Raw genomic sequence first — 24778 nt, 5'->3', positions numbered from 1 at the left:
CAATGCCAGATCAATAAGACTAATAATTCAGCAGCTGAGTTTGAAGGCTGGCTGCCTTGGGTATCTTAAGAATAACATCTCACATTTTATACATTGCTTTTCGTCTTCAAAGTACTCTACAAACACTAAATCAGCCATGTGGCTTGTTTATTCAGCCTGCGAAAGCATAGATCTATGTTATCTGTGAGGTATCAGGTGCCTTATTCTCGTATGGATATTTGCTTGTGTGAACGCAACTTATTTTTGTTTTCCACCATGGGCCTTGTAGAACACAGTTATTCCAAATTTGTCAAAGTCTTTTCTCTTCCTAAGCAGCCTCTGCCCTCTGGCATTTTTAATTGATTTGCCTTTCTTCCCTAAAGCTTTTAATTGGTCTAAGCCCCATTTTCCTTCCCTCATCCTAAAAGCAGCATCCTTACAACCAAAATGTTCTTTCTCACAGAATCTCATTTTTTTTTAAATAAAAAGGGAGGAGGAGGAGGAAATGGAACTACAGTAAAACATAAAATTGCTTATATATGTCCAGCTTGTATCTGAACCCAGCAAAGAAATGTAAACATTTCATTTTTTTATTAGTATTCATTTCCTTTAACGTTGCTTATCTTTTGCTTAATTTTATTTGATGCTTGATCTAATTCGTAGTGTATTGGATTTTGGCTTTGGTAAACTGAAATAACACTATCAGCATGATTATTGTTACAGTACTGGCATGAGAGATTTGCTGGCTTAATTTCAGGGAAAACTAGAACAAACTGTAATGTCTGTCTTTGTCTGTAAAACAATTTATATTTATAGAAACTGTTGTAATCATCTATTCTGAGTGAAAGGATTTCTTGGAGCATAACTATTCTACAAAACCCAGGACTTATCCCAAATTTCTAGTCTAAAAATAACATATTTAAGCTCAGTTGAACAGATTAGAAAACAAAACAGTGCTTAATGAACATGAAGCTTTAGGCTTTGGATGGCTAAGGATAAGTTACTGTCTTTAATTAGCTCTCACTGTGTCCTGGCAGGGGCAGCACACTGTGCTTTGCAATACCAAATGTTATGGAGCAGGAGTCAAGAATATGGGCGAAGATTTGTCAAGGTCATTAGTAGCAATGATTGCCTAATTGTGGACCTTCTCAAGTGGCCTGATTTCAAATGTGCATGGAGCTTGCAGTCACTGTTAAGCTACTTTAAGTTGTATAGTGGAAACACCTGAAATTCCTCTGAAAATCTTGATTCTGACTATTTCTGGGTTTCCAAACTTCCCATGTGAACCTGAAAAAGTCATTTAACCTCACTGTGTGTCCCTTTTACCTGGGGAGATTAATACTACCCTTCTCTGAGTTATGAGACCTAATTCATGAATATTTATCAAGGCCTTTGTGCAGAAGAGAGAGTTTTACAATACTCGCCTCATAATACATAATTTTAAAATTTTCAAATCTGGAGCCTGCTGGAGTTTCTATAGCTTGGTATGGGAGTCCTGTTTTAGTTGTATCCCACCAGTTTCTCCTGTGGAGTAATGTTTACATAGCTTTGGCACATAGAGAAAGAGATCTTACTGTGCTTTCTTTCCAAAACAGTGTATGTAGTCCTGGGCTGTCAAGCCATGAGAGGCAGGCATGGCAGCTGAGCGATGGGAGCACAAGGTGATGGAGAAGATGACTGTGGTGGGCACAGGTTGCAGCACCCACAGTTGTCCAACTGCTGTTTGTATCCTTCCACTACAGATACAGTCGTGGTCTCTCCTAGACTTCTGTTGTGTTAAATTTGATCTAGGCCATGCAGCACGAGCTTTCCACAGGGCTGATGCTCTGCTGTCGTGCGCTCTGCAGAGTTGTTCATCTCTCTTCAAACATACTCATCATGTTTGGATCTGGCAGTGTTGCATCCCCTTTGTCCAACCTTGAGGGCATAATTCAAGGCCAAATAAAGCTAGTAGAAAGCTGTAGAGTGTTCAGAGTTGGTAGGCTGGACCTGCAGAGGTAGAAAGCAGAAAAGTATTGAGATCCTATGTGAACGTTTAATCACATGCTGCTGAAGACAAAACATACAGGGAAATCCATAGAAGGTAGAAAGCACTGTGTTCCCTGTCAGTTCAGTTAATACTTACATGTAGATTTTAAGGGCAAGAGTGGTCTATTTCTAAGTATACAAATAGAGATAAACCTGAGATACCATGTTTAAAGCAAGTTCAGAGTATCCAGAGTCGTTTATGTGTTATCCACGGTTTTGATCTTGACTCACGTAGGTCACCACATACACCTAATGCAGCCTCTTTGGTGTCCAAGAGTTCTTTGCATTCACTTGGAATTGGTGGGACATGTATTGATTCTGCTTTTCTGTAGTTGTACTCTCCGTATTTGATTAAAACTTGTTTCGGATGATTTTAGACGTGTAGTTAAAGCATGATCAGTTTAATTATGGTGATAATTTATCTGGGGGGAGGGAGGTCTCTCAAGCAGTCAAGGTAGCTTCTGCTTTTCCCATATTTTAAATTAGTGATAGAATGCATTTTGTCCCATTTCATGATCTTTCTGAGTCTATCTTTGTGAACCAGTTCTACCAGCCTGTTCTCTTATGTCAGAGAACCTTCACTGTACTGTACTACCTTCCCTGTAATTTAGCACACAAATATTAATCCAATCCATCTCTAATGACATATTAATACTAACTAACCAACTACATTACTAGTAGGTCAACAGTGTGAATTTTGTATAATTTGAAAGGAGAAACACTAAGCATATGAGACCCAGTCCTGCTGTTGTTGTTCATAAAGCTATGCCCATTAAGCTGAATAGGATAATATGCAGGATTAGAGTGAGTGGAGTTTTACCCTTTCTATATCACGGCCTCCTGAGGATGCTGCATTTAATTCTATTTGATAGTCTCTTCTTTTATTTGCCATTTCACACCATCTGAAACTGCAGCTGCCTGTCAGGAATTGAGTTAGTCTGAGCTTCAGCTCTCTCGTGTGTAGCTTAGTGCAGTAAAGCACTGGCTCCTCCAGAGAGCCCTTAGGGAGAAGAACTCATTTTGCAGAAAATGATAATTGGTTTTTCCAAACAGTTCTGGATTGTCACTGTATTTTTGGATAGGATGGTGTATTTTAAAAGCCTCTGCAAGAGTATAACAAAGGAAGCTGTGCTTTTAGGGGTGAAGTAGGCTACTAGATAACCCTGGTTCCTTTAAAGATGATTATTGGGAAAACATGCAAGTGTGAGATAAGTGTTCTAGCATACAGAAGCAGCGAACTTTCAGTATGAGGGATTTGTGGAGAGGGGTGTTTGCTTTCTGTGCTGGAGAGTGATAACTGCTGAATGTGTCATAGCAGTAACAGGAAAAGGGGCTGGGGTCAATTGGAAAGTGGTGAGATCTTCTGCAGCCACAGGGCTCCCTGATAGCAATTTGAACTGCACCTGCAGTCAGAATAGGCCTCTGAACCATGACCCCAGCACTATAGGAAAAGGTGCTATGAAGGATAAAGATTTCCTAACCTTTTGTTTTGATAAACTCTCTGCAAACTCAGGTTAGAAGAACTGCAGATACCAACACTAATGGATGGATAGATTTTTTTTTTCCACTCTTTCAGAGGGGAGGTGTTGGTTGATACAATGGAAAAGCCAGAGGTAAAGATTTGGGCTTGGATATTTTCTGGGGTATGTCCTCTGTTGGAAGTTTCTCTTAAAATAGAATTTTCATGTTAGTTTTGTTCCGTCAGATTCCTCTAGTGGGCTCAGAAGAACCATGAGTCTACTTACAACATCCTCTTTTCCTATTACTGCATACTCCGAGGGGAACTGAATTTTACTTGTGTTGTGCCCTATGAAAACTCTAAGCACAACACGGTATTCTTAAGTATGACTTCTATTTTTCAATTATTTTGGCTATTCTTTCAGACTAAAACAAGCTCATCTTCCCTAGGTAGTGCTTACAAGAGTGCTAAGCATCATCATTTAAAATGTTTGAATATGCAGAAATATGGGAAACTTTCCCTAAAAGAAGCTGGCTTAGTGTTAGATGTTAAATCATGTTCTGGTAGTGAAAGGGGTTTCAATGAAATATTTTAAAGAGCCTATTGCAAGACTAGATCATCTCTTTTTTCTTTCTCTTTTAAAAGACTGAGAAAAATTGTCTTTCCCAGCTTTAAACAGTTCTCTGTTCAGAAGGACTATTCTGTTTACTGGGAAGTAGTTTAAACATGTTAGCTGTCACAATTCTTAGCTAATCTGAGCATACCTATAAATAGCAACAGAGTTACTTGCTAAAGGAGCAAGAGTAGGAGACAGGACTTTGCTTGTTCTGACTTTGAAGCTCCGTCTACATTACTCTCTTGATCAACCTTAAATCTAGTGATGAGTGACTGTCCTGTAGTGCAATTCAGCTGGTTATGTCCTCATCAGGTAACACCACACTCCTATAGACACAAGACTATAGGTTTAACTTTTCACTGCTTTGTACCTGGTACATTCACTTGTCTTTCCAGGTAACAGCTGGAATATTTTATATTCACTGACACAGCTGAAGAGGCCTAGGCTAAAGTCAAACAAGGAGAGAGACAGGCTTCCTGATCAAAGCTGATCTCAGTTGAGCTGTGTTAGAGCAAAATAACTGAAATAAAATGCATTTAATTCCACTGTAAAGAATTACACTTGTGTATATATTTTATATGGGTACCTACTTTGGAATAAAATTCTATTTTTTTTTTTGTTTAGGATAAAAATTATTTTCAGTAGCAGACCAGACTTTATCCAGTGAAGCAGGGCTTGATCGCTACAATCTCTTTAGCACAGTCTGTGCAAGTTCATACTTCTTGCTCTAAGTTTATCTGGCAACAGGCTCTTACCCTGTGTGGATCAGGTGCACCAAAGATTGCATCTAAACAAGGGATTAAATACATACCACATGTGCACTAAAATAAGCATATTGGTTTTAGAAAAGCTGTACGCAATTCTGCACCCATTGAATGACCTCCCCACTACACAGTTAGGTAGAACTTGAGTTGGTGCAGGGATTGATACACTGACCTGGTCCTTGGTCCTCCAAAGGTCTTTGATGGAAGAGTTTTTCTTCTTGCAGTGTATATTGAGCAGGTATGCTGTTATACAAAACAATCTCATTTTCAGCTGCGGTAGGCCCTTTTCAAAGTTGGCAAGTTAAAAGGAAAGACTTGAGAGTAGCTCTGGTACTGTATGCCTCCCTGGATAGTGCTGAACTTTGAATCAGTATGCAAATCCCACTCTAGTTTTTAGTGGCAGAATGGGTGTGGAGGGAAGAAGAAAGGTTGCAGGAGCAGGTTGCATTATAGATATTTTTCTTTTCTTGCTGGCATGAAGGGGTTCTGAGAAACAGCCTTAAAGAATTGATTGAGGAGCTAGTCAGGAAAAATTTTGGTTAAAGAAGTTCTGTTGGAATTTTCTCAGAGTTTTGCTGCTGTTAATGTTTAAACTGAAACATTTGGGGTTCAGAATAGGTCCAAAAGAACTGAAGAAGGGGCTAACAAGATCCCACCACAACTCAGCAAGGTCTCGCTGCCCATTCACCCACTAGTCCCTCTGTAGTTGATTGTCCAGGCTGCAGTTGAAGTTTGTAGCCTCTGGAAATCTTGGGGCTTCTGGGAGTGTTTTTTAGGTGTAGACAGGGCTCTAAACTGGAACAAAGTCCAATTTCACAATGTTGAAGTCCTCTGTGAAGTAGAATCAGCTTTTTCTCTGATTTGCTGTCGTGGTATGCTCTACAGAGAAGAGGAGACTACCCATGTGGCTTAGAGCCATGTTTCTCCCTACATCTGGTTGTGAGCTAAGCTCAAGGATAAAGGGACTGAGTGTAGAGGCCACGGCCCCTTCCCTTTATCTTGTAATGTATGATTCCGATCCTGCTGACACAGTCTTTGCAGACATCTATATGCAGGATTAGTCCTGCTGATTAATATGCACATTCTTCAGTGTTCCCAAAATCAGGGCCTTGATTAGACCCAGGAAAGCACACAGAAAACTGTCTGCAGATCTTGAGTAACAGTAAGAACAGGAACAACATAAAATATTGCTGTGTTTGAGTGCCCTAACCAGGGCTTTGAAGAGGAAAGCAGAGCCAGCTGTAACCACTTCTGAAGGAGAAGTTCACTTTAACCTGATAAACCATAAAATAGCTTGAGGTCTTATGTCTCCTCACAAGTTCTACCAATCCTTCTGCAGTTTTCTAAAGCAACCCAATAGCTTTCTCAACTGTTGAGTATTGTAATCCTTGTTGCTATCCTGTGCCATCAGGACACTTAATGGCTATCCAGGATGTAAGCTGGAAGAATATTGTAGTTGATATCCACTTTCTTAAACTTCAATTAAAATTGACAGCAATAGGCCTAAAATACCCCAAATATGTACTTTTCTCTGAGTAGCTTGACCTTTGTAGGCTTGGCAGACTGCACGGTCATGGAGCTTAAGTGGACAGCATATTAAAACAGCAGCAATACCACGTATTTCTATGCAATCAAAATGATTAGCAACTTACTCGTTTTGAGAATAACTGAGTTGCACATGATAAGAATACAGTAGTAAATAATTTGTACCAGATGAGGCATCAGAACTTGCACTAGCATGGAATCACCTTTTTCAAGGCATCTGTGGAGAAGTCATTGAGTTAAAAACCTGATCCTAGTCTGATCTAAAGTCAATGGTTGGACAAGAGTAATGGAATCCTGCTCTCTTTATCCCCTTTGTCGATAAGGATAGGATTTGATTCTGTCTTTTTTAGCACCTCCTACTTCTCTCTATGACAGAATCACAGAATGCTTGAGGTTGGAAGGGACCTCTGGAGATCATCTAGTCCAACCCCCCTGCTCAAGCAGGGTCATCTAGAGCACATTGCCCAGGATCGCGTCCAGGCAGCTTCTGAATATCTCCAAGGAAGGAGACTCCACAACCTTTCTGGGCAACCTGTTCCAGTGCTCAGTCACCCTCACAGTCAAGAAGCTTTTCCTCACGTTCAGACGGAACTTCCCGTGTTTCAGTTTGTGCCCATTGCCTCTCGTCCTATTGTGGGGTACCAGTGAGAAGCGTCTGGCCCCATCTCCTCTTGACACCCTCCCTTCAGATATGTATATACATTGCTAAGATCGCCTCTCAGTCTTCTCTTCTGCAGGCTGAACAGTCCCAGTTCCCTCAGCCTTTCCTCATATGAGAGACTCCCCAGTCCCCTAATCATTTTAGTAGCCCTTCGCTGGACTCGCTCCAGGAGCTCCATGTCTCTCTTGTACTGGGGAGACAACTATTAAGTCCAGACAAATATGCTGTGGCTCAGCTTCCTTCAGCTGAAATGTTTCATAAACAAATATGTTTTTCTTGAGTCAAGAGGGTGTTCGCGCCATCCATTCCCTTTCTCTGTACTTTCTACTGGCACAGAAGTCTGGACACTGTTACTGTTTCCCATCTGTCTCCAATTTTTATTACCTTAATGTTTTTGTTCTGGCTCCCTTATGCCTTTGCTTTCCAAAACCAAACCCTTTCAGGATGCTGCTGCCCCTCTCTTTGCAAAAACCAAGATGCATCATCATCTCTAGTGGCATTTTGGCAATGTAGTTAGCAAACGGGACTTTCTTAAGAAAAGCATCTTTTTCAACTGCCTGTTTCACCCAAGTTCCCCTGTTGTCCTCTTCCGCCCGCTATGGAGGAAAGTCACAACAGCCAGTACGTACAATGTTGTTCTGTGCCGTTCCCCTCACAGATTTTATGGGTGTCTCTTCCTCATTTTAAAGGAGACTGCTGTGATCTGTCTCCTGCATGATACAGGTCACAAAGTCTTACCCATCTCTTTATGCATCCAGTTTTCTTTCACATAAAGGTTGAGTTCTAACCTTCATCTTGGTCAAACGTGCCTTTCACCAGGCTGAAGCACTAGTAACAGAGGATGTACTCTACTCCTTGTGGTGACAGCAGTATATTATCATCTTTCCATCTCAGTGGTTACAATCTAAACAAAAAAGTTCTCCATTGCTCTGATAACTCATTTTTTTCTCTCTAGTTGCTGAAGTGTTTTTACAAATGGAAAACTGTTCATATGACAAGCAGGAGGGAAAGCACCTTGTTAATTTGTAGATATGCAATGTTCAATAACATGCACATTAAAAGATTTACAGATTTAAGGAAAATGTTTCTGTGTGAGTTTTAGTCTCTCTTGGTACCCTGGCAATGAAGGGGGAGGGCCAGTTAGCTGAAGCAGGTGGCATGCATTGGAGGAAGCTAATACTGCCCTAGAAATAAGGGAATAGCTGTCCTCCAGTATGCGTTGATGATGTCTGTTCAAGGTTTGGCACTGGTTTACATAAATTTTTGGCCTGAGTAGCCATATTTCCCAGGGGCAAAAATTTGTACAGGGACAAATCCTTGAAATATTTCAGATGCATGCTTCTATATAACTTCTGGGAAATTTAGACACTGTTTGCCTGGAAATGAATAGCGTGGCATTGTGCGTGTGGTGCTATGTGTATCCATTACCTCTAGTTTCAGAAGTTTCCACCAAGTCCAAATACATGTAGAAACGCGAAATATTCTATATCGTTCTGAAGACTTGGTTTCACATTGTTTGTTCCTTCCTAACTGGAAGGATTTATGTAAAAGGCATAGAGAGACATGGTCTAGGGTTTGAAGTATACATGTTCCCTGCACAAATTCTGGCACCTGGCCTCTTTGTCTCCTCTCCAAGGAAGCCAGATTTCACTTGGAGTCCCTGACAGTGCAGTTTAAGAATTTTGCCTTAAATAAAAGAATTCCCTCATCAGGGCTTCTGTATCTCACTGGCCTCATAAAAGCACTAAATTTAAAGACTGACAAAAAATGCTTGGTGCGTTATTTTTTCTGAAACAGTATCTGGGGGAGTTCAGTTGAGGCCTGGACCCTATTTTGAAAGGTGCTATGTATATATATATGTGTATAGTGAAAGACAGGCCCTGCTGCAAAGTGCTTGCCCTGTAAATAGGCAAAATGGACAAGAGGAGGAAAGAGAAACAGAACCACAGAGAGGTAAAGCAATTTGCCTGAGTTCACACTGCTTGTCAGTGACTGTTCTCCTGATTCCTAGCCCTGTCTTCCACCCCGTGTTGCCTCCTGAGAAGGTGTTGGACATGACATGCAGGTGTTCATAAATAGCAAACTGGGAAGCCAAACAATTCTGCAAATGCTGTCCTACCCTCTCAATGGTGTGTTTTGGTTTGGTTTGCGGGCTTTTTTTGAACAGTAAATGTCTTTGGTTCAAGGTGTTTTGGAGGTGAGGCCACCATTTAACAGCCACGCTTCTATTTGTGCCCTTGACCTTCCCAGTACAACAGCAAGTGTTCATGGAGTTTGTACCCTGTAAAGAGATGGGCCCTAATAAAACTGCTTCTCTTTTTTGTTTGGAATAGTACTGCAAAGCTTTAAAGAAATTGGGGTGGAAGAACATTAGGATCCTTTGTAATCTATTAACATGCAAACTGTTGCTGCTGACTGCCCAAGGTTTTTCAGGCAGAGCTCGGGGGCAGTGGTAAAGAGCTTTAAGCAATGGTAGTGGTTCCTAAGCTAAGGGTCTCCCTTTGATTCAGGTAGTTCTTCCTGACGCAGGTAATGTAAAATAGATCTATGGTCATATGAGACTGGCTCCTCTTAGCTGCCTTGACAGAAGAAGCTACAGTCACTAGTTCTAATGTTAAAATTGCCATAGAAGCATCTATACAACCAACACAGGGATGTTACGTGATAATAAAAAAAGCACGGAAGCATAATTGCAAGTGGAAAAGGTGGCAGTCCACAAGGATCCTCTTTCTGCGATGTGGCCTTTAACAAGGAAAACTGCTAGAAAGCCCCTTCTGGAAATGCTTAGCCTTACGCTGTAGATCATAGTCCTTATTTTATGTGATGATCCCCATTTAAGGTTCAGATCCTCTTCAGATAAACACTGTACCATTGTATTTCCTCATGGATTCTGTCAGTCAGGATTCCAGCTTAAAAACAAGTTTGCTAGAAGATGGACACTTGGTATAAAGGATCCTTAGCTCTCGATTGCAAGGCACTCTCAGAATATACAGGGATGTAGGACTGGTTTGATTTTTGGAGCAATGTGACTCCCTTTCCTAAGTGTCGTGGAGGCAGTGTTAGTACTGTACAGATTGTAAATGTATAGAATCGGGGAAGAAACAAGTGCAGTGATTTTGGTAAGAGTAACTTAACCTGTGTACTTAACATGATATTTTTGATACATGCTAGAGAGCAAGTCACCGCAGCAACTGCATTATTTTGTTGCTTTAGCAAACATTTTTATTGCCCTATGACTTAAAAAAAAAAAAAAAGTTGAAGTAGTTCAGGTTGAGATGTATTTCTAGTGAAGTCCTCCATAGAAAGTAAATTCTTTGCACAATTTACCCAAGTAAGTAGTGTGATTTCATGAAATGGAATGATAAGGCCAATTACAGAATGTAAAAAAGCAAGAGCATTAATAAAGGAGGCTTAGCATTTTAAATAGCCTTATTTTCCACCTAGGCGAAACTCATAATATCTTTGAAAATAAAAGGTCTTTTCAGGAGGCTCCGAATCTGGTGTTAAAGAGTTAAAGCTTACCGTATTGGCCAATACATAATTCTGCTACAGCATGACATAAAACTCACTAGGTGGAGCTCTAAGGTACCAGGTAATCCCTCTGGGGACCTACGTGGAAGAAACACTGTGTATCCATGGAAAGACCTGAGCATGGAATTCACAACTGCACCTCAATCAATGTATTAACACAAAAATAAGGGAGTGGAATTAAAATAATAATACCACTGCCGCACCCCTACAGGATTAAGGACGGGAATGCCCAAAGCAGAGGTGTAAACATGCAGAAAGCCAACAGCTTTTATGCCAGGCACTAATTATTTCACAATTTCAGAGTTTTATGGAGGAAAAAGTGGTGCATAATTTGACTAATGAAGAACTTGGGCTGAGAACGTTCATTTCATTTCCCTGTGATATCTTATGGCTTTAAGATGCTTAATGATGCTACACTCTAGGCAAGTGTGTGGTACTGACACATGCACATACTTTGAAGGAACTTGAAAAATGAGGCATCTGAAGATATCACAAGGTTTATTTATTTTCCAGATGACAAGTGGAGGTTACAAGTAACGGAGACTCTAGCTTGGGGATTACAAGGAGTGAAATATAGAGAACCCCAGCGTAGCAAAATAGTGCACTAAGGAGGGCTCAATGAAAGAAACAAAGGTATAAAATGATTGAGGGTGCAAAGTCAGCCAGGGGATGTCTGCAGACCATTTCAGTCCTTTAAAGAGCATCATTCTGGAAGATTTTAGGTTCACATTCACCCTTCTGGAGGCGAATTTCTCGTGCCGGGGTTTAACTGGAAGGATGGCTCATTCTGGGTGCTGGTGATCCAGCGGAGCTCATGATCCAAACCAATGTATTGGCCGTGTCGGTTAGTGTTTCTCTCAGTATTCGGGGGCAGCTTCTCGTCTGTGGCCGGACCCCGCGGGTGATATGGGCACCAGGGCAGGCAGGCTGGGGCCAGGCCAGGCCCCATGGCTCACGTGAGGAAAAGCGGCGACATGTGCCCAGCTCAAGAGGGCCAGGGGAAGGCAAGGCTGGCCAGGACGGTCGGGGGAAAGCGCCTGAGCCCTTCTCGCTTTCTGTGGCAAAGCCTTAAAAATCCCTTAAAACGTTATGGAAACGTTACCGGAAAGCTGGTGGCTGGTATTAATGGCAATGACCCGAGGCAAGTGGAAAAGAGGCAGCGCCAGGAGTTAGACGAGGCTAAGAGGAAGGCAAAGGGGACGAAGAAGGGAAGGAAAAAAAAAAAAAAAGTTTTCTTTTCGTCTGAGCCCGGGAGGGCTGGGGGGAAATCCCTCTTAGCGGTTGTCAAGGAGATGGGCGGCTGGGTTCGCCGGACTGTCTGTCTTCAAAGCCCGCGGCTCGGAGGAGCCGTTTCCCCGCGGCGCCCCGCGAAGGGCAGGGGGCCGCGCCCCGCAGGAGCTGACGGGGGCCCCGGCCGCCCCCGAGAGCCGGCAGCAGCCTCGGGCGGGCGCGGGGTGTGTGTGGGCGGGGGGAGGGGTAACCGTCGCCCAGCCGCGGGGGTAACGGTCGCCCCGGGCGCGCGCGGGGCGTGGGGGGGGGGGCCGGGGGAAGGGGTAACGGTCGCCCCGCGCGCCCCGCCTCTGAGGGGAGCAAAACGCCCCGCTAACGGCCCCAACGGCTCTTCCTGGGCTTCCTACCTGCTGGGAGACGCGAGAGGTAGAGAGAAGGGGGCGTGTGTGTGCGTGTGCGGGCGAGGGGGCTTACACACCGATAGGCACAGCGCCTCTCCGCCGAGCGGGCAAGAGCTCAACCGCCCCGCCGCCTTCCCCCTTCTTCCCCCCCCCCCCCGCGGCGGCCCGGGCTCGGGGGCAGGCCGAGGGGCGGCGGGGGCGGCCCGGCCCGCCCCGGCGGCGGTCGGCGCCGCCCCCGCCGCGGGAGCCGCGGCGAATCAGCGGGGCGCTGTCAGGGCGTCAGCGCCGGCGGCTCCGCGCGGCCGGCCCCGAGCGCGTCCCTTATCGCAGACAGGCACCCGGGGCCGGGGACCGCATCATTATCATGGGCACTGTTTGCTTTTCGCGGCGCTGCTGTTTGTTTTTTGCTCTCGTCTGGGCCGGCAGGTTGGCGGGAGGCAGCGGGGGCGCAGGTAAGAGGGGGCTTTGCCGTGGTTCCGCCTGCCCCCGGGCTTGGGTTGCGCGGAGCGGTGGCCCGGCGGGACCGTGTTTGTCCGCCCGCCTCTCGCTTATTTAAGGTGTTGGGGTTGCGCGTGTGTGTGTCGCGTCTCGCTGCTAGTGTGGCGGGGGGCGCTCGAAGTTGTGGTGGGGGAGGCGTTTTATCGTCTGTTTGACTGCTGGAGCCAGGGGACGTCTGGAGGGGGGATTGGGAAGAAAAAGTTACTTTCTTTAAGTGCCTCCGAGATAAATCTGTGCTGGATGCTGGAGACTTCCCGGGAGAAATGCTGGCTGTTACATCTTCTCAGGCTTCCCCTGTCTGCGCACTAACCCAAAGACCCGGTATTTCTTCGTAGGCTCGCTCGTGTCTGTTTAGTAGCAGTAATGATATTAAGTCTTTGCTCTGATGTTAAAAAAAAGTACCTCTGCTCAGGAATGTTGTAAGCCAAAAGTAATTTCTTAAAGATGTGTGCGCAGTCTCTGAAGTTGTGCTAGCAGAAATTCTTTAAGGTGAAGCGTACAGAGGTGGGGGAAGGAAAAATCTCTTCTCCCCAGATACAGAGTTTAAATGCAACAAAATGAACGAAGTCGGTACAGAAGTTCTTAAAGTCTAAGAAATGCAACGTGGGATGTGGAGCAGAGCGAGGGTTCATATTTGGTTTTGCCCTTTTCATTTGACTCATTGGCATTCACGCCTGACTCCCAGGCATCCTCTGGTTGCTGTGAAATGTCCCCCTTGGCTCAATGCAGTTTGAATTTTTGACGGCATTATAAAGAGTCCAGCTGTCACTTTTGCTGATCTTGATGGGAGATGGGTGCCGGTTTAATGAGTCAAAAGTATGAACCAAAGCGCCTAAAAAAAATCTTTTTCTTTTCTTTTTGTGCTTGACTGAATCTGTGTCTGAGCTGAGCAACACCCTCGGACCCTCTAAGCGAATTCACGTAAATCACAGCTAGATCTGAACCGTCTCAGTGGCTAAAATAAACGAATGGACGAGAAAGAAGGAAACGGATTACAGCAGCAGTGCGTTTCTCGAGAAGACACAACGCTCAGGGTTTGGGAGGGGAAAACTTTCCCCCTCTTTCTTTAAAAAAAAAAAAAATAATAATAATAATAACGAGTCTATGCAATTCTCTTGCTAGGAGTCTGAAGGTGCACCGGCGGGGCTGTCCCGATCCGCACCTCTCAGCAAAGTTGTCTGCTGTGTGCCTTTCCACAATATCTGATTATTCTCTTCTCTCTAAATAGCCCCCTCCTGTCCCCGTTGACTTTGAAGGATCCTTGTTTTATCAGTGGAGATGGCTGAGTGAGCACTTCTGAAACAATTAGCGTTAGGATTTCAAGCTAACAATAAAACTGTTTTCACTTTACTGCACCTTTTTTGAGGATCTGTTAATCTAATTGGCATGAAACCAAGCGCACATGTCTTTGGCTGGATGGCCCCCTCCCTCCGCAGCACCCCTCTCTCCTTGATACTTTATAAAAATAAACGGGAAGCTGTGCTCTGTGCAGCTCTGTTAGCTGTTCCCCGGCTGGTAACCCACCCCTCCCGGGCAGAGAACTCCCCGGCGTGCTCCCTCCACCCGGCAGCCCCAGATGTGCCTGTCGCATGAAAGGGTGAGGAAATCCATTTAGAGGGTATTAGGGACACGACGACGGCGGCCGACAGCCGCGGGCGGCCCGGCCCGGCCCGGCTCGGCTCAGCGCGGCCCGGCGGCCCGTGTCCCCGGGAACCGCCGGGCTCCGGCGGCGGCAGCATCGCCCTCCCCCGCGCCCCGGGCCCGCCGCAGCCCGTAGGGCGCGACGGCAGATGGGGGGGGGGGGGCGGCGGCGAGGGGAAGGTTAGGCAGGATTTTTAATGTTCCCATGTTAACAGCAAACCCCATCCGTGAATAGGTCGGAGCTTTTCTTTCCGTGTTCACTTCATTAACATTCCCACGACTACCAAATCTCTGCTCGCTCTCATCTTCTCCTCCCTCCCCCATCCTCTTTAAATCCGAGGGAGAAAACGAATGCCCATCACTGAAATGTTTGTAAGGGTTTCCTACCCAGAAAATAAGAAAAGCGGTCAAGGCTCCCCCTTTCAGCGTCCGGCACATCAGTAAAACACCCTAATGAGCAGTGGCCGGGAAGACTGCTAGGACCTTTTCGTTCTGAATGAGTTGCAGTCTATGTAGATGATGTTATTGCAGGTTGCTTTTCTCCTCGCTAACTTATCGAGTTTCATATGGTTTTCTATTTATTTATTTTTTTGCCTCTTAATAAAAAAGGATTAATGTGGTTTTCCTGTTCAAATATTTCTTCTTCTCATTCTCCTGCCAGCAGAGTTTGTTTAAACTAGTGTCTGTCTTTCTAAATTAAGAAGATCTCTTTGCTAGAAACATGCAAGTAGGCTTTTCTTCTCCTCTTCTGGGTCATTTAAACGCTCTCATGTTTTAACTAACAAATGGATGTGGGTCTCCAGCGCTAGACCTATAAAGCAGACACTGATTTCTAATATGTGTAATGATTTTCTAATGCAGAAACGTGGGGCTGAGCTCATCTAAGTTTGCGGATGGAAAGCAGGGTTTATAAATGGCTTAAGGAGAGCACAGCGCGTTGGTTTGCTTAATTATTTAACCTTGGTTGTCCCCTCGTCCAGGATGACGCTCAGAAGGTAGACAAGCCAGCAGCGTCTTCAAAGGGAGCTTGAAGCTTTTCCATGTCTCAGGTCTCCCTTCTCATCTCTCTCCCCTGGGGTTCCTTGTGTGATTTCAGATGTTGACGAGTGCGCAGAAGCTACGGATGACTGTCACATCGATGCAATTTGCCAAAACACACCGAAATCCTACAAATGCATCTGCAAACCGGGTTATAAAGGCGAAGGGAAACAATGTGAAGGTAAGGGCAGCCGGGCACCTCTCCTGTCTTTCCTCCCCTCCCTTCTCTTATTTGTTTGCTCTTTAAAAGCTTTTGTAAATAGCTGAATTCCTGAAACGATTAATGCAGATTTACAGCTGCTTAATCTCAAATCTCGGTGTTTATTGGCAAGCATCCCCTGCTGCTTTTGCTGATTGTCCGGCATCACAAACATCGTGTCCTCCAGCCCACTTTTAAATATAAAAACGGGGAGGGCGTTGTCCCCCACCCAAGCTAGCTGGGTTTAACACCGGCTTCTCCCGGCCAGCTCCGGGGCTCGAAGCGCCGCGCGGAGCACGTGGGGCCGCCCCGCCGGGGGCGCGGCCGCGGGGCCAGGCAGCGCCGCGCCGCGGCGCGCCGGGTCTCCCCGCTCCCCCCAGCGGCGAGCGCCACGTCGGGGCGACCTGCCGCGCCTCGGGTGGCCCCTCTTTCCGGGCTGCGGGCGGCGGCCAGGTCGCCGCCGTGACCCGGGGCGGGGTGGGGCCGGGGCGCGGTGCGAAGCAGAGCAGCGGGCTCCTCCCTCCCTCCGCCGCAGCCGCGGGGCCGCACCCGCCCGGGACCCCCTTGGCCTGGCCCAACCGGGGCAGCTGCCCCACTCGCTCTCCCGGGTCCCTCTGAGACACAGGGAAACTTGTACTTCCCGCCCGACTAATGGGTTACTGCCCTCACCCGCCTGAGCACGCGCACGCACGCGCACACACACACACATATCCCGGAGCCAATTCGGTAGTACTTTTTCCACGTCAACTCGATCAGGACATCAGAACGCCATTCCTCTTGACATTGTTATGCAAAGGTCAAATCAGCATGTATTTTTGAGTCTGTGAAACACTTATAAAAAAAATCTTTCAGATTATTGTACTTATCAGACTTTTAAAAGTTGGTTTACTTTTGTACGTCTCTAAATCAATGCATTCAACTGAAGAGGATCTAATGTCTTTATTGGGCACTGTGTACACTCATATTTCAGATTTTATAAACTATATCTCATCTCTTGAACTTTTAACAGAGAGATTATTCTCTGGTGACAAGAACTAATATTGTAATCACAGCAGAATGCCTTTAAATGAAGGAGGCAAGATTATAATATTTTCCACCTGTAGATGCTTAGCAGCTATATAAGTTTTCCTTCTGAGTCTTTTTTTTCTACTGCAGACTGAAACTTTTTCAAAATGTGTATGGCCAGTCCATTAACAAGATTAAAGATCTAGAAATGACTTTGCTGAAATCTACAAAAATTTGAAACCACATATTATTCTCCATGGACTTTCAAAGTGTTTGTTCAAGTGCCCTCATAAAGCATTTTTGTGGTTGTCATATTTTTCTGTCTTGGGCTTAAATTGACAGAGATAAATTCCTACTGTCTACCTCTTGGTACTCCAGTGTCTCTGAACTGCTGTCATTTGGAAGCCAGATTTTCTTTCTCGCAAACAGACAGAATAATCATTCAGCACCACTTGCCTCCCTTATTCATCCCTTCCAGGCAAGGAGCTCTTGAGAAATGTACTCAAGGCTACAGCTATAGAGGCTGCAGCATTCTCAGAATTGGTACTTGTTTCTGTATTGGTTTTCCATATCAAAAGTTGTCTTAAGTTTTAACTACTCATATTTTAGATGTTGAGCTCTATTCAATGGTAGACCTGGCTGATATTTGTGCTTATTTAATACATATATTTCTCTTCGCCTGACTTACCTTGGCTGAGTGAAAAAGAGAGCTCTGTGAGTAGTAGAATTGAGATTTCCCTGCAGAATGATGTACAGAGTAATGGAATTTCTGTGGCTCATGTTGAACTCCAGTATCTGATGGTATTTAGCATCTGACAAACTTGATAAGTAAAGTAAGGTAGGGCAGACTGAAACATTCTGCATGGATGTTAAATTCTTGAATGTCAGTCAGGTAAAATGAATGTGAGGTATCTAAACCAGGGATTACTTTACATGATATGTAACTTTTCTTATGATGTTATACCCGTGATTTAAAAGATTTTGCATCAATTTATATCCATCTTAAGTTCATGATTAATAGCAAGTTTTAGGATGAGCTGAAAGTTTCAATACTATGGATGTTTCCCTTCCTGGGCTTAGCTTAGAATACCTACATAGTACTTATTTTGATCCCAAAGTACTTTAAAACTTTGTTACTGAAGTAATGTAACTTCAGTGGCAGGCAAGTATCATCCTGTCCTTTTTTTAAGTGAGTAGACTTAAATCCACAGAGGTGAAGGCAGGGTTGCACAAGGCAGTGGCAGACCTAAGATCTGCCTCAGGTTTGTTATTCATATAACGTAGTTTTATTTTGCATCATGAGGTCAAGTATTCAAAACCTACAGAAATAAACAGAATGGCAGTATTGGTTGGTGTTTGATATTCTGTCACAAGATGACACCAGTAATCAGCCTTTTAAAAATTATGTTTTAAGGTAGAAGTGACTGTGCTTGTAATAACAAAGATGAAATATAGCATACATATTGGATAGAGCCAGGTTCACTAAACAAGCAAGGATAATCAGGATTGCATTTTATATGCAGCAGTGAGCTGAAAGAAATGACACTGTGTCATCAGATTTACCATAAACTGGGGGTTCACTAAAATGTTTAGAATATACTGAGTTATTAAAATTAGTTTAGAGAGGTTCCACTGTGCATATGAATTTACTTTAAAGGTCAATCTTAAATATTGCATTCATCCACTTAAAATGCATTTTTTGAGAAAGGGATAGAGTATGGGAATTAAAATGATTTGGATGATTTTTAGTTTTTATAACAGCAATGGAGCAGAGATTGTATGAATATGTTCAGAATGTATGTACCTTGTATACACTTGTGTATTTATTAATACTTTTTAATTCAAATATAATAGTTTCAAAAGTGGGACCTTTGAGACTCATACATGCCTCTCTTGTCGCAGGAAATGGGGAGCCCAGCTGCTTGTGCAGGATTCTGGGCGTATATTGCTACTCTCTGACCTAAAGGGTGGGGAGAAATACACCAGAAACAGTCTTTTAAGGAAATGCAGAGCGCTCTAACGGCAGTTACCTTGAAATGAATTTTTTCTCGACAATCTTTTAAATTCCCTTAGCAAGGAATTTGTTCCTGAACTTTCCCTTTCTCCCCAAAATGTTTTTTGGACTAGGTTTTTCCAGGGTTTCTGAGGATTGGGGATGATTTCTCAGTTCACAAATCCTCTGTCTCCAACTTCTTTTCTTTTTTTCTTGGCTGCCTGAACCTGGTGACCTATGTCTTTCCACAGTGTCTGGTTGTTTCTCCAGACGGAAGAGATACTCTTTGTGTCCTGGCCCCTGCTTGCACTGTAGATTTCAGTTTACCTTTTCTTTTCAATGAGCTATCTGCTATGCTGTTGTCAAGCCACAGGTTCAGCACTGCCAGTAGCCAAAGATGGTCTCAAATCTGTCATGGGCTTATAAGGTGGCAGTAGACACATGTGCTTTATGTTGTGATTTTGGTTTCCAGTGAACAGAACGATCATAAAATTTCAGACGTAGCCGGTCACCCCTAGTAGTTGTTGTGAATGCCATGGTGATATTCCCTCGTATTGCGCAAAATGGCAATGTCCTTCGACCACAAGTTCTCTAACTAGTGTTTCCATATGACGGAATAGTGTGTGCAGCCCAAGTAATCTTAAAAAAAGGTTTACTTCCAATTGTTCATTTTAACAGTTCATTTTCTGACTCTTAATTGATAGCTGATTCAGTTTCCCTGGCCCTGACAGCTTGTATTAGCTAGGAGATCTTCTGTGTTGTGATTTTAGTCAGCATATCAAACACTGGCCTGCATTCAACTGCAAGCAAGCTCCTTCTCATTGAGCAGGTTTTTGGTCTTCTCTTCTTTAACTTTTTGTCTCAGGTTTTCTCCTTAAGGTTGGTATCTCAGTGAAATTGTCAGCTGAAAAATTATGTGAAAGCAATGGGAAATCCAGAAGGTGCAAAAGGGTTCTGAGTCCTGGACTTCCCGAGGCCTTGAGAGGACCTCCTCTGTCCCCAGTGCCACACTCCTGCTGTTGCAGGATTGCCTGTTGTTGATCAGTTTATGAAAGGGTTTTGCTCTTAAACCCAGTTAATCGTTTTGCCCATACTCCTGAGCTGATCCAGACCTTCATGCCAATAATGATTACAAAACTCTGTATAATTGCTGGTTGATGTTAATCTGTGCCCATTTTATATCCAGTTAGTTGGTCAACTTTATCTTCTATTTTAAACAATTTTTCTCCCAGCCTACTGCTTATTCCCAGTGTAAGTGTGATTTCAGTGAGTTGCTCTAATTGTTGCTTCTTTTTCTTGTGGATGGTATCTTACATGTAGGACCTTCTCTGTACAGTATTTGGGGATATGATTGGGTGGATATGATTTTACCTGAAGACGTGTTCACCCGAACCTAGTGCTTCTGAGCTGCAAATCTCTGCTTTGAGATTTTCAGTATTCAGTAAGATTTCCTGCTTGATCCAGTTTTTCTATCATCTTCCATAGTGTTTTCATAATTGTTCTTCAGTTCCTTTTATAAGTGATAATTGGTCTGACAGTTGTCATACCTCTTAAACTATTTGTAAAGAAGAGAAATGCTATGGATAGCAGTTTTAATGGCACACGCACTCACTCTGTATAAACCTTCAGCTGTAAATTCTGTTCTCTTGTGAAGCTTAGTAGGTTTCTTGCTGAGGGCAGCATACATGTATCATGGCAAAGTATCTTGGCAGAATCTGCCTTGAGAGGATGATTTTTGGGTTTCTGCTCATATTGGAAATTTATACTAGCAGAGTAGGTGTCTGAAAACACAGACTCTCAGCAGCAGTTCTGCCTGACTGCTAGTTGGGTAAGCCAATGCTGTTTTAGTGATGTAACTTTGTTATATATTAATGCACATGTAGTCCCTTTTCTGATGTAAGTAATTATTCCAAGTAAGCGGGCATATGGTCATGGTATTCTGCAAAGGGGGCTGTTATTCTTGATCCCCCCAATGATAGGACCTCACTGGATTTAAACATGATACAGTCACCAAATAAGAGAGACTGTTCCTTCCCCAATCACAGACATACTCAGCCCCAGGTAGGTTATATTCTTCTGTCAAAGGCACACATCCACTTGATAGCACATGTGGATTGTACCTTCTGAATCCCTGTGTTCATCTAAGAACTGCTTAGCAGAAGGAGGCTTCTGGAAAAAGTGTACCAAAGCAATTTAGCAAGGCTTCTTCTCATGCAGGCCTGATACACTGCCCCCCACAACCGCTGCCAAAGTTCCTAACGTTTGTCTCTACAGTGAATGTGAATACTCAGTACTGACTGGAAACATATTTGCATTGAAATACCTAGATTTTATTATTTCTATTGGTGTTTTGTGACATCCAGCTTTGTCTCAGACACAATCTACTGCTGCAGACAAAATGTATGGAGTACAATACAGATCATCTCTAAAATGTTAACTAAAAGCCTTTTCCTGAACTAGGAATTCTAATTTTGTGGAAAGCAAATGGTAGCATATTTCTTATTTTGACAAATGTGTGGGACATTTGGGACTATCACATGCAATTTTATCTTCATGCTGCAGGTGGAATAATGTCCCTAAGCCGAAATTTAAACTACTTGTGGTGTTTGTGATAATACACTAAAGTTTAAAATAAATAAGTCATTGAATTTACAATGATTCAGAAGTGGCGTAGATAAACCACTCATTAACATCTTCAATAATTTTGTGGGTGTGAGGCCAAATTTCTTCTTGTACCAGTTTGTTAGGTCTTTTTTTAAAGGGTTCTAAACAAATCTTAGCAACTGGAAAAAATACATAAATTTTATCTTCTCATCACTCTTGTTTGAATAATAATGATCGTTTCTCCAAGGTTAATGTAATATTCTTTCTACAATATTAATCTTGTTTACCAGATTTAGCTTCATTTTCTTAAGGAGCTGGTCTCATTCATTGGGTTTTAATTTTACTTCAGTCTTTCAAATACCTGCTATGTATTTCTCGTGCTCTCCAAAAAATGAATCTAAATATTATCACAGAGCTGCTCTAAATCAGTCAACCTGGAAGCAACACAGTGAGTTCTCATTTCCTAGTTCCTTCTTCAGTATCTTGCACTGAAGCTTCCTTCTCTCTGGAGGGATAAGTAAGCACAGGGGCTTCAGGATATGTCTTAAATGAAGATCCCATTTCTTCTAAGACCCCCATGTTGTCCCATCAATCTGCTCTCACCAAATCTTTCATGAGTGGACTGTCTTTATTAATGAAGTCACGTGAGACTGAATGAACACTACTGGTTGACGTCTGGTTTCTGAAACTTATGCATCTTGATGCTTGCTGATCTCAAGTGAACTCAGGCTTGTGCTGTCTGTCTGTCTGTCCGCCCCACCCTGCTGAACAACAGGGATGCCACTGAACAAGGCAGCCTAAGTTACTTCTTCCTGGTTGATGATTCTTCTCATTACAATAGGTGAATTCATTCCTTCGAGGAAGGGTCATCTTCTGGGATCTTGCAAATATTGACTCATTTCAGGCTGAATGTTATCACTGCATCAATAGTCTTGCTGCTCTTGCCTGTAAAAATGTAATGTGGTTTGCTTGGTTTGCTTGGTCACATCCACTAATAATATTCTGCTACATGTCTGTCAGAGGAACTAAAAAAAAAAAGCAAAGAAAGGATTTTCTGAACAACTCTGTTTAATTAAAAATATATATATATCTCTCTCTACACCCTTTGTTTGCCTCCTGTGTTCTCAAAAGTTGCAGGAAGGCGAATGTCTTTTTTCCTTAATATTGCTTCATCCTTGGGTCATATTTTTATTCTAGTTTTTTCATTTTCTGATATTCTTTTTCATGACCTGATCTCAGTTTAGGGCTTGAGGCTTTGACACCTGATTTAATTTCTCTTGAACTGGCTGCACGGTCTTGAGGTCCCTAACAAATAATACATACTGAAGCTGCTGTGCATTTTGGTTTCATAGTTAAAATTCTCCCAGTACCTTAACAGATGCCAATTTTCTAGCAGTTGTGAAGGCAGGCATTAATGTTGCGTTGAACTTCATGTCTCCCTTCCCTAATGGTTGTGTTGCCTGGATGAGATCACTTGCTGCAAGAGTTTGTGATGCCTATTTGGTCCTCTAGGCCTGCAGCAGGCCATCTGAGCACAGGAAGAGACAGTTTGCCTCCCCGCAGTTTTGTGATGATTTTCACTTCGGGGTCAGATCTTCCTAGCTTTATTCACAGGGGATATAGCCTTACTCTGAGTGGGCCAATGTGCTGATTTCACTGAAAGCAACTCCAGGATGAAGCACTTCATCTTGTCAAAAAGGGAGGAAAAATGTCAATTGACTACTTTGATTGGAATTCAGTAACTATGTTATCTTCTCTCTGCAAATCCTACTCATCTGATCAGATAATTCCATGTATTTTTTTGGTCATTGAATCTCATTGTCTCCCAGCATCCAATATTAAGGTCTTCTGTTTCTGTGCCCCTTTTAAAATTATCTTGTGCCATTGAAACCCAGATTCCCAGCTTGCCAGTTTGGTGAATACTTTAGGGAACTGCAGTCTGTTAGAGGATGAAGAGGAAGTAGCAAGCAAGAAAATGCTCCTGAGAGTATTCTGTAATAAAACAGAATTTTATTACAGCCTAAGTGAATTAGCAGCTTACAATTACTTTTTTTTTTTTTCCTCCTTGATGCTTCTTTTGTTCTTTGAATGGGGCTTTTGTTTTTGGCTAGGATTCAGCCTTGATATTTTTTTCTTTCAGATTGCTTTAGTTTTCTGACTGTGTTCATCAGTTTATCCACTAAAACCAGAATATCCTTTAGTCATAACAGCAGGACCTGTCTAATTGCTCACTGTGCCATCAGTCTCCATGTATCACACACCCCCTTGTTTTCTTCTCTACCCTTTTCTCCCTACCCTGTCCTACCTCTCAGAGCTACTTTCTGGCAGCCCATAATGCTGCTTCAGTGAACAGCTCCCCCGGTGGTCCAATTTGGAAATCTTCCACTTTTACTTAGAAAAAGAACATTTGCTCCAACTTTTTTTTTTTTTCCCAGAAATCCTTCCTGGAAACAAATATCACTATATTTTGCATAAACAAATACCATGCCGCTAGAAATATGGCCTCATTCTTCAGCAGCCTTACATGTAATTCTCAATTAGGAAAAAATATGCTTTTTTCCAAGGACACTTCTCTAAATAGTTGATAAGTCCTCTGTCTGCTGGATGGTCTATGGGTACTCTGGGAACTTAGAAATATATATAAAATTTCACCAGTTTCAACAGTTACTGAGCTTCAGAACTCAGGGTGGCCTCCTATGGTGATGTAAACTTGGTATTTAGAGGGAACTTCTCCTTTCCCCCAAATATACAGTGTAAATTATCTGCCAGAAAAATGAGAATAAAATGAAGGAGCATAAATAAAATGTACTGTTTAATAGGGTAATAGTCTTTCCTTTCTTTTGTCTGCATTTTTTATACATGTGGCACACACTGCCCAGCTGATTTCTGTATTTCTCTGTAGTCTTTCCTGTTCTCCTGCCTATCACCTTTTCTGATGGTGTAGTCTCCTTTCCTTGCATTCTTCATCTTTATGTTGCCTTGAATACTCTGTTGCTCAGCTCTCTCTTAACCTTACACTTCCATGTTGCAAATCATACTTCTCTTTCTTTTGTCTTCTTTTAGTGTATTCTTGCCTGTCTCTTTTTTATTTTGCTCTGTTTACCTTCCCTTGTCCTCCGTCTCCGTGGCTTATTCAAGTTACAGCATTATTATTCTGGAAGCCCATGTCCCATAGCAAAACCTCTCTGGGACTGGAGAGCTGGTAGCTGCAACCTCTGAGGACCCCTTACTGGCCCTCTCCCTTGAGTTCTGTCTTCAAGGCCAAATAGCCCGTGCCAGCGCTCAGTTTTCCCTTTTACTTCCTTTTCTGCCCTTCTTTTCTGCCTCCCCTTTCTAGCTGAGAGCTCGCTTGCCCTTCAGCCTATTCCAGGCTGTTCGCACCCCCTTGGACCTGTGTCTTTTTCCTGAAATGGTTAGCTGGAAAGACATCACTGTATGGCTGTTTGCTGTCATTGGCCGTGTCACATCTGATTATGGAGGTGGTCAGCATGTGCGTCCATCATATGATCAAAATACACATGTCCTTTGTTAGGTGGGTAAACATACACTATGTGTACTGTGGTCAGAGAGCCTTTGGTCAATGATG

The 24778-nt window shown here is 43.3% G+C and overlaps 1 protein-coding gene across 7 annotated transcripts in view; it reads left to right on the top strand.

Moving 5' to 3' along the window:
- The first annotated feature begins 12471 nt into the window (after window positions 1-12471).
- Window positions 12472-24778, top strand: part of SCUBE1 (signal peptide, CUB domain and EGF like domain containing 1) — a 214991-nt gene continuing 202684 nt past the window's right edge. For 4 of the 7 annotated variants that reach the window (XM_068951072.1, XM_068951099.1, XM_068951108.1 and 1 more), the window contains exons 1-2: window positions 12475-12666; window positions 15450-15572. In XM_068951072.1, coding sequence (XP_068807173.1) covers window positions 12579-12666; window positions 15450-15572 — 211 coding nt within the window. In that variant the 5' untranslated portion in view covers window positions 12475-12578. Of the gene's footprint in view, window positions 12667-15449; window positions 15573-24778 lie in introns of all 7 variants that reach the window. The other 3 variants (XM_068951089.1, XM_068951117.1, XM_068951081.1) reach the window with 1 other exon arrangement.

Source organism: Struthio camelus, chromosome 1 (assembly GCF_040807025.1).
Source record: "Struthio camelus isolate bStrCam1 chromosome 1, bStrCam1.hap1, whole genome shotgun sequence".
NCBI classification, from domain to species: Eukaryota; Metazoa; Chordata; class Aves; order Struthioniformes; family Struthionidae; genus Struthio; species Struthio camelus.
Note: the sequence above shows the minus strand (reverse complement) of the source record. Positions and strands in the feature narration are given on the sequence as shown.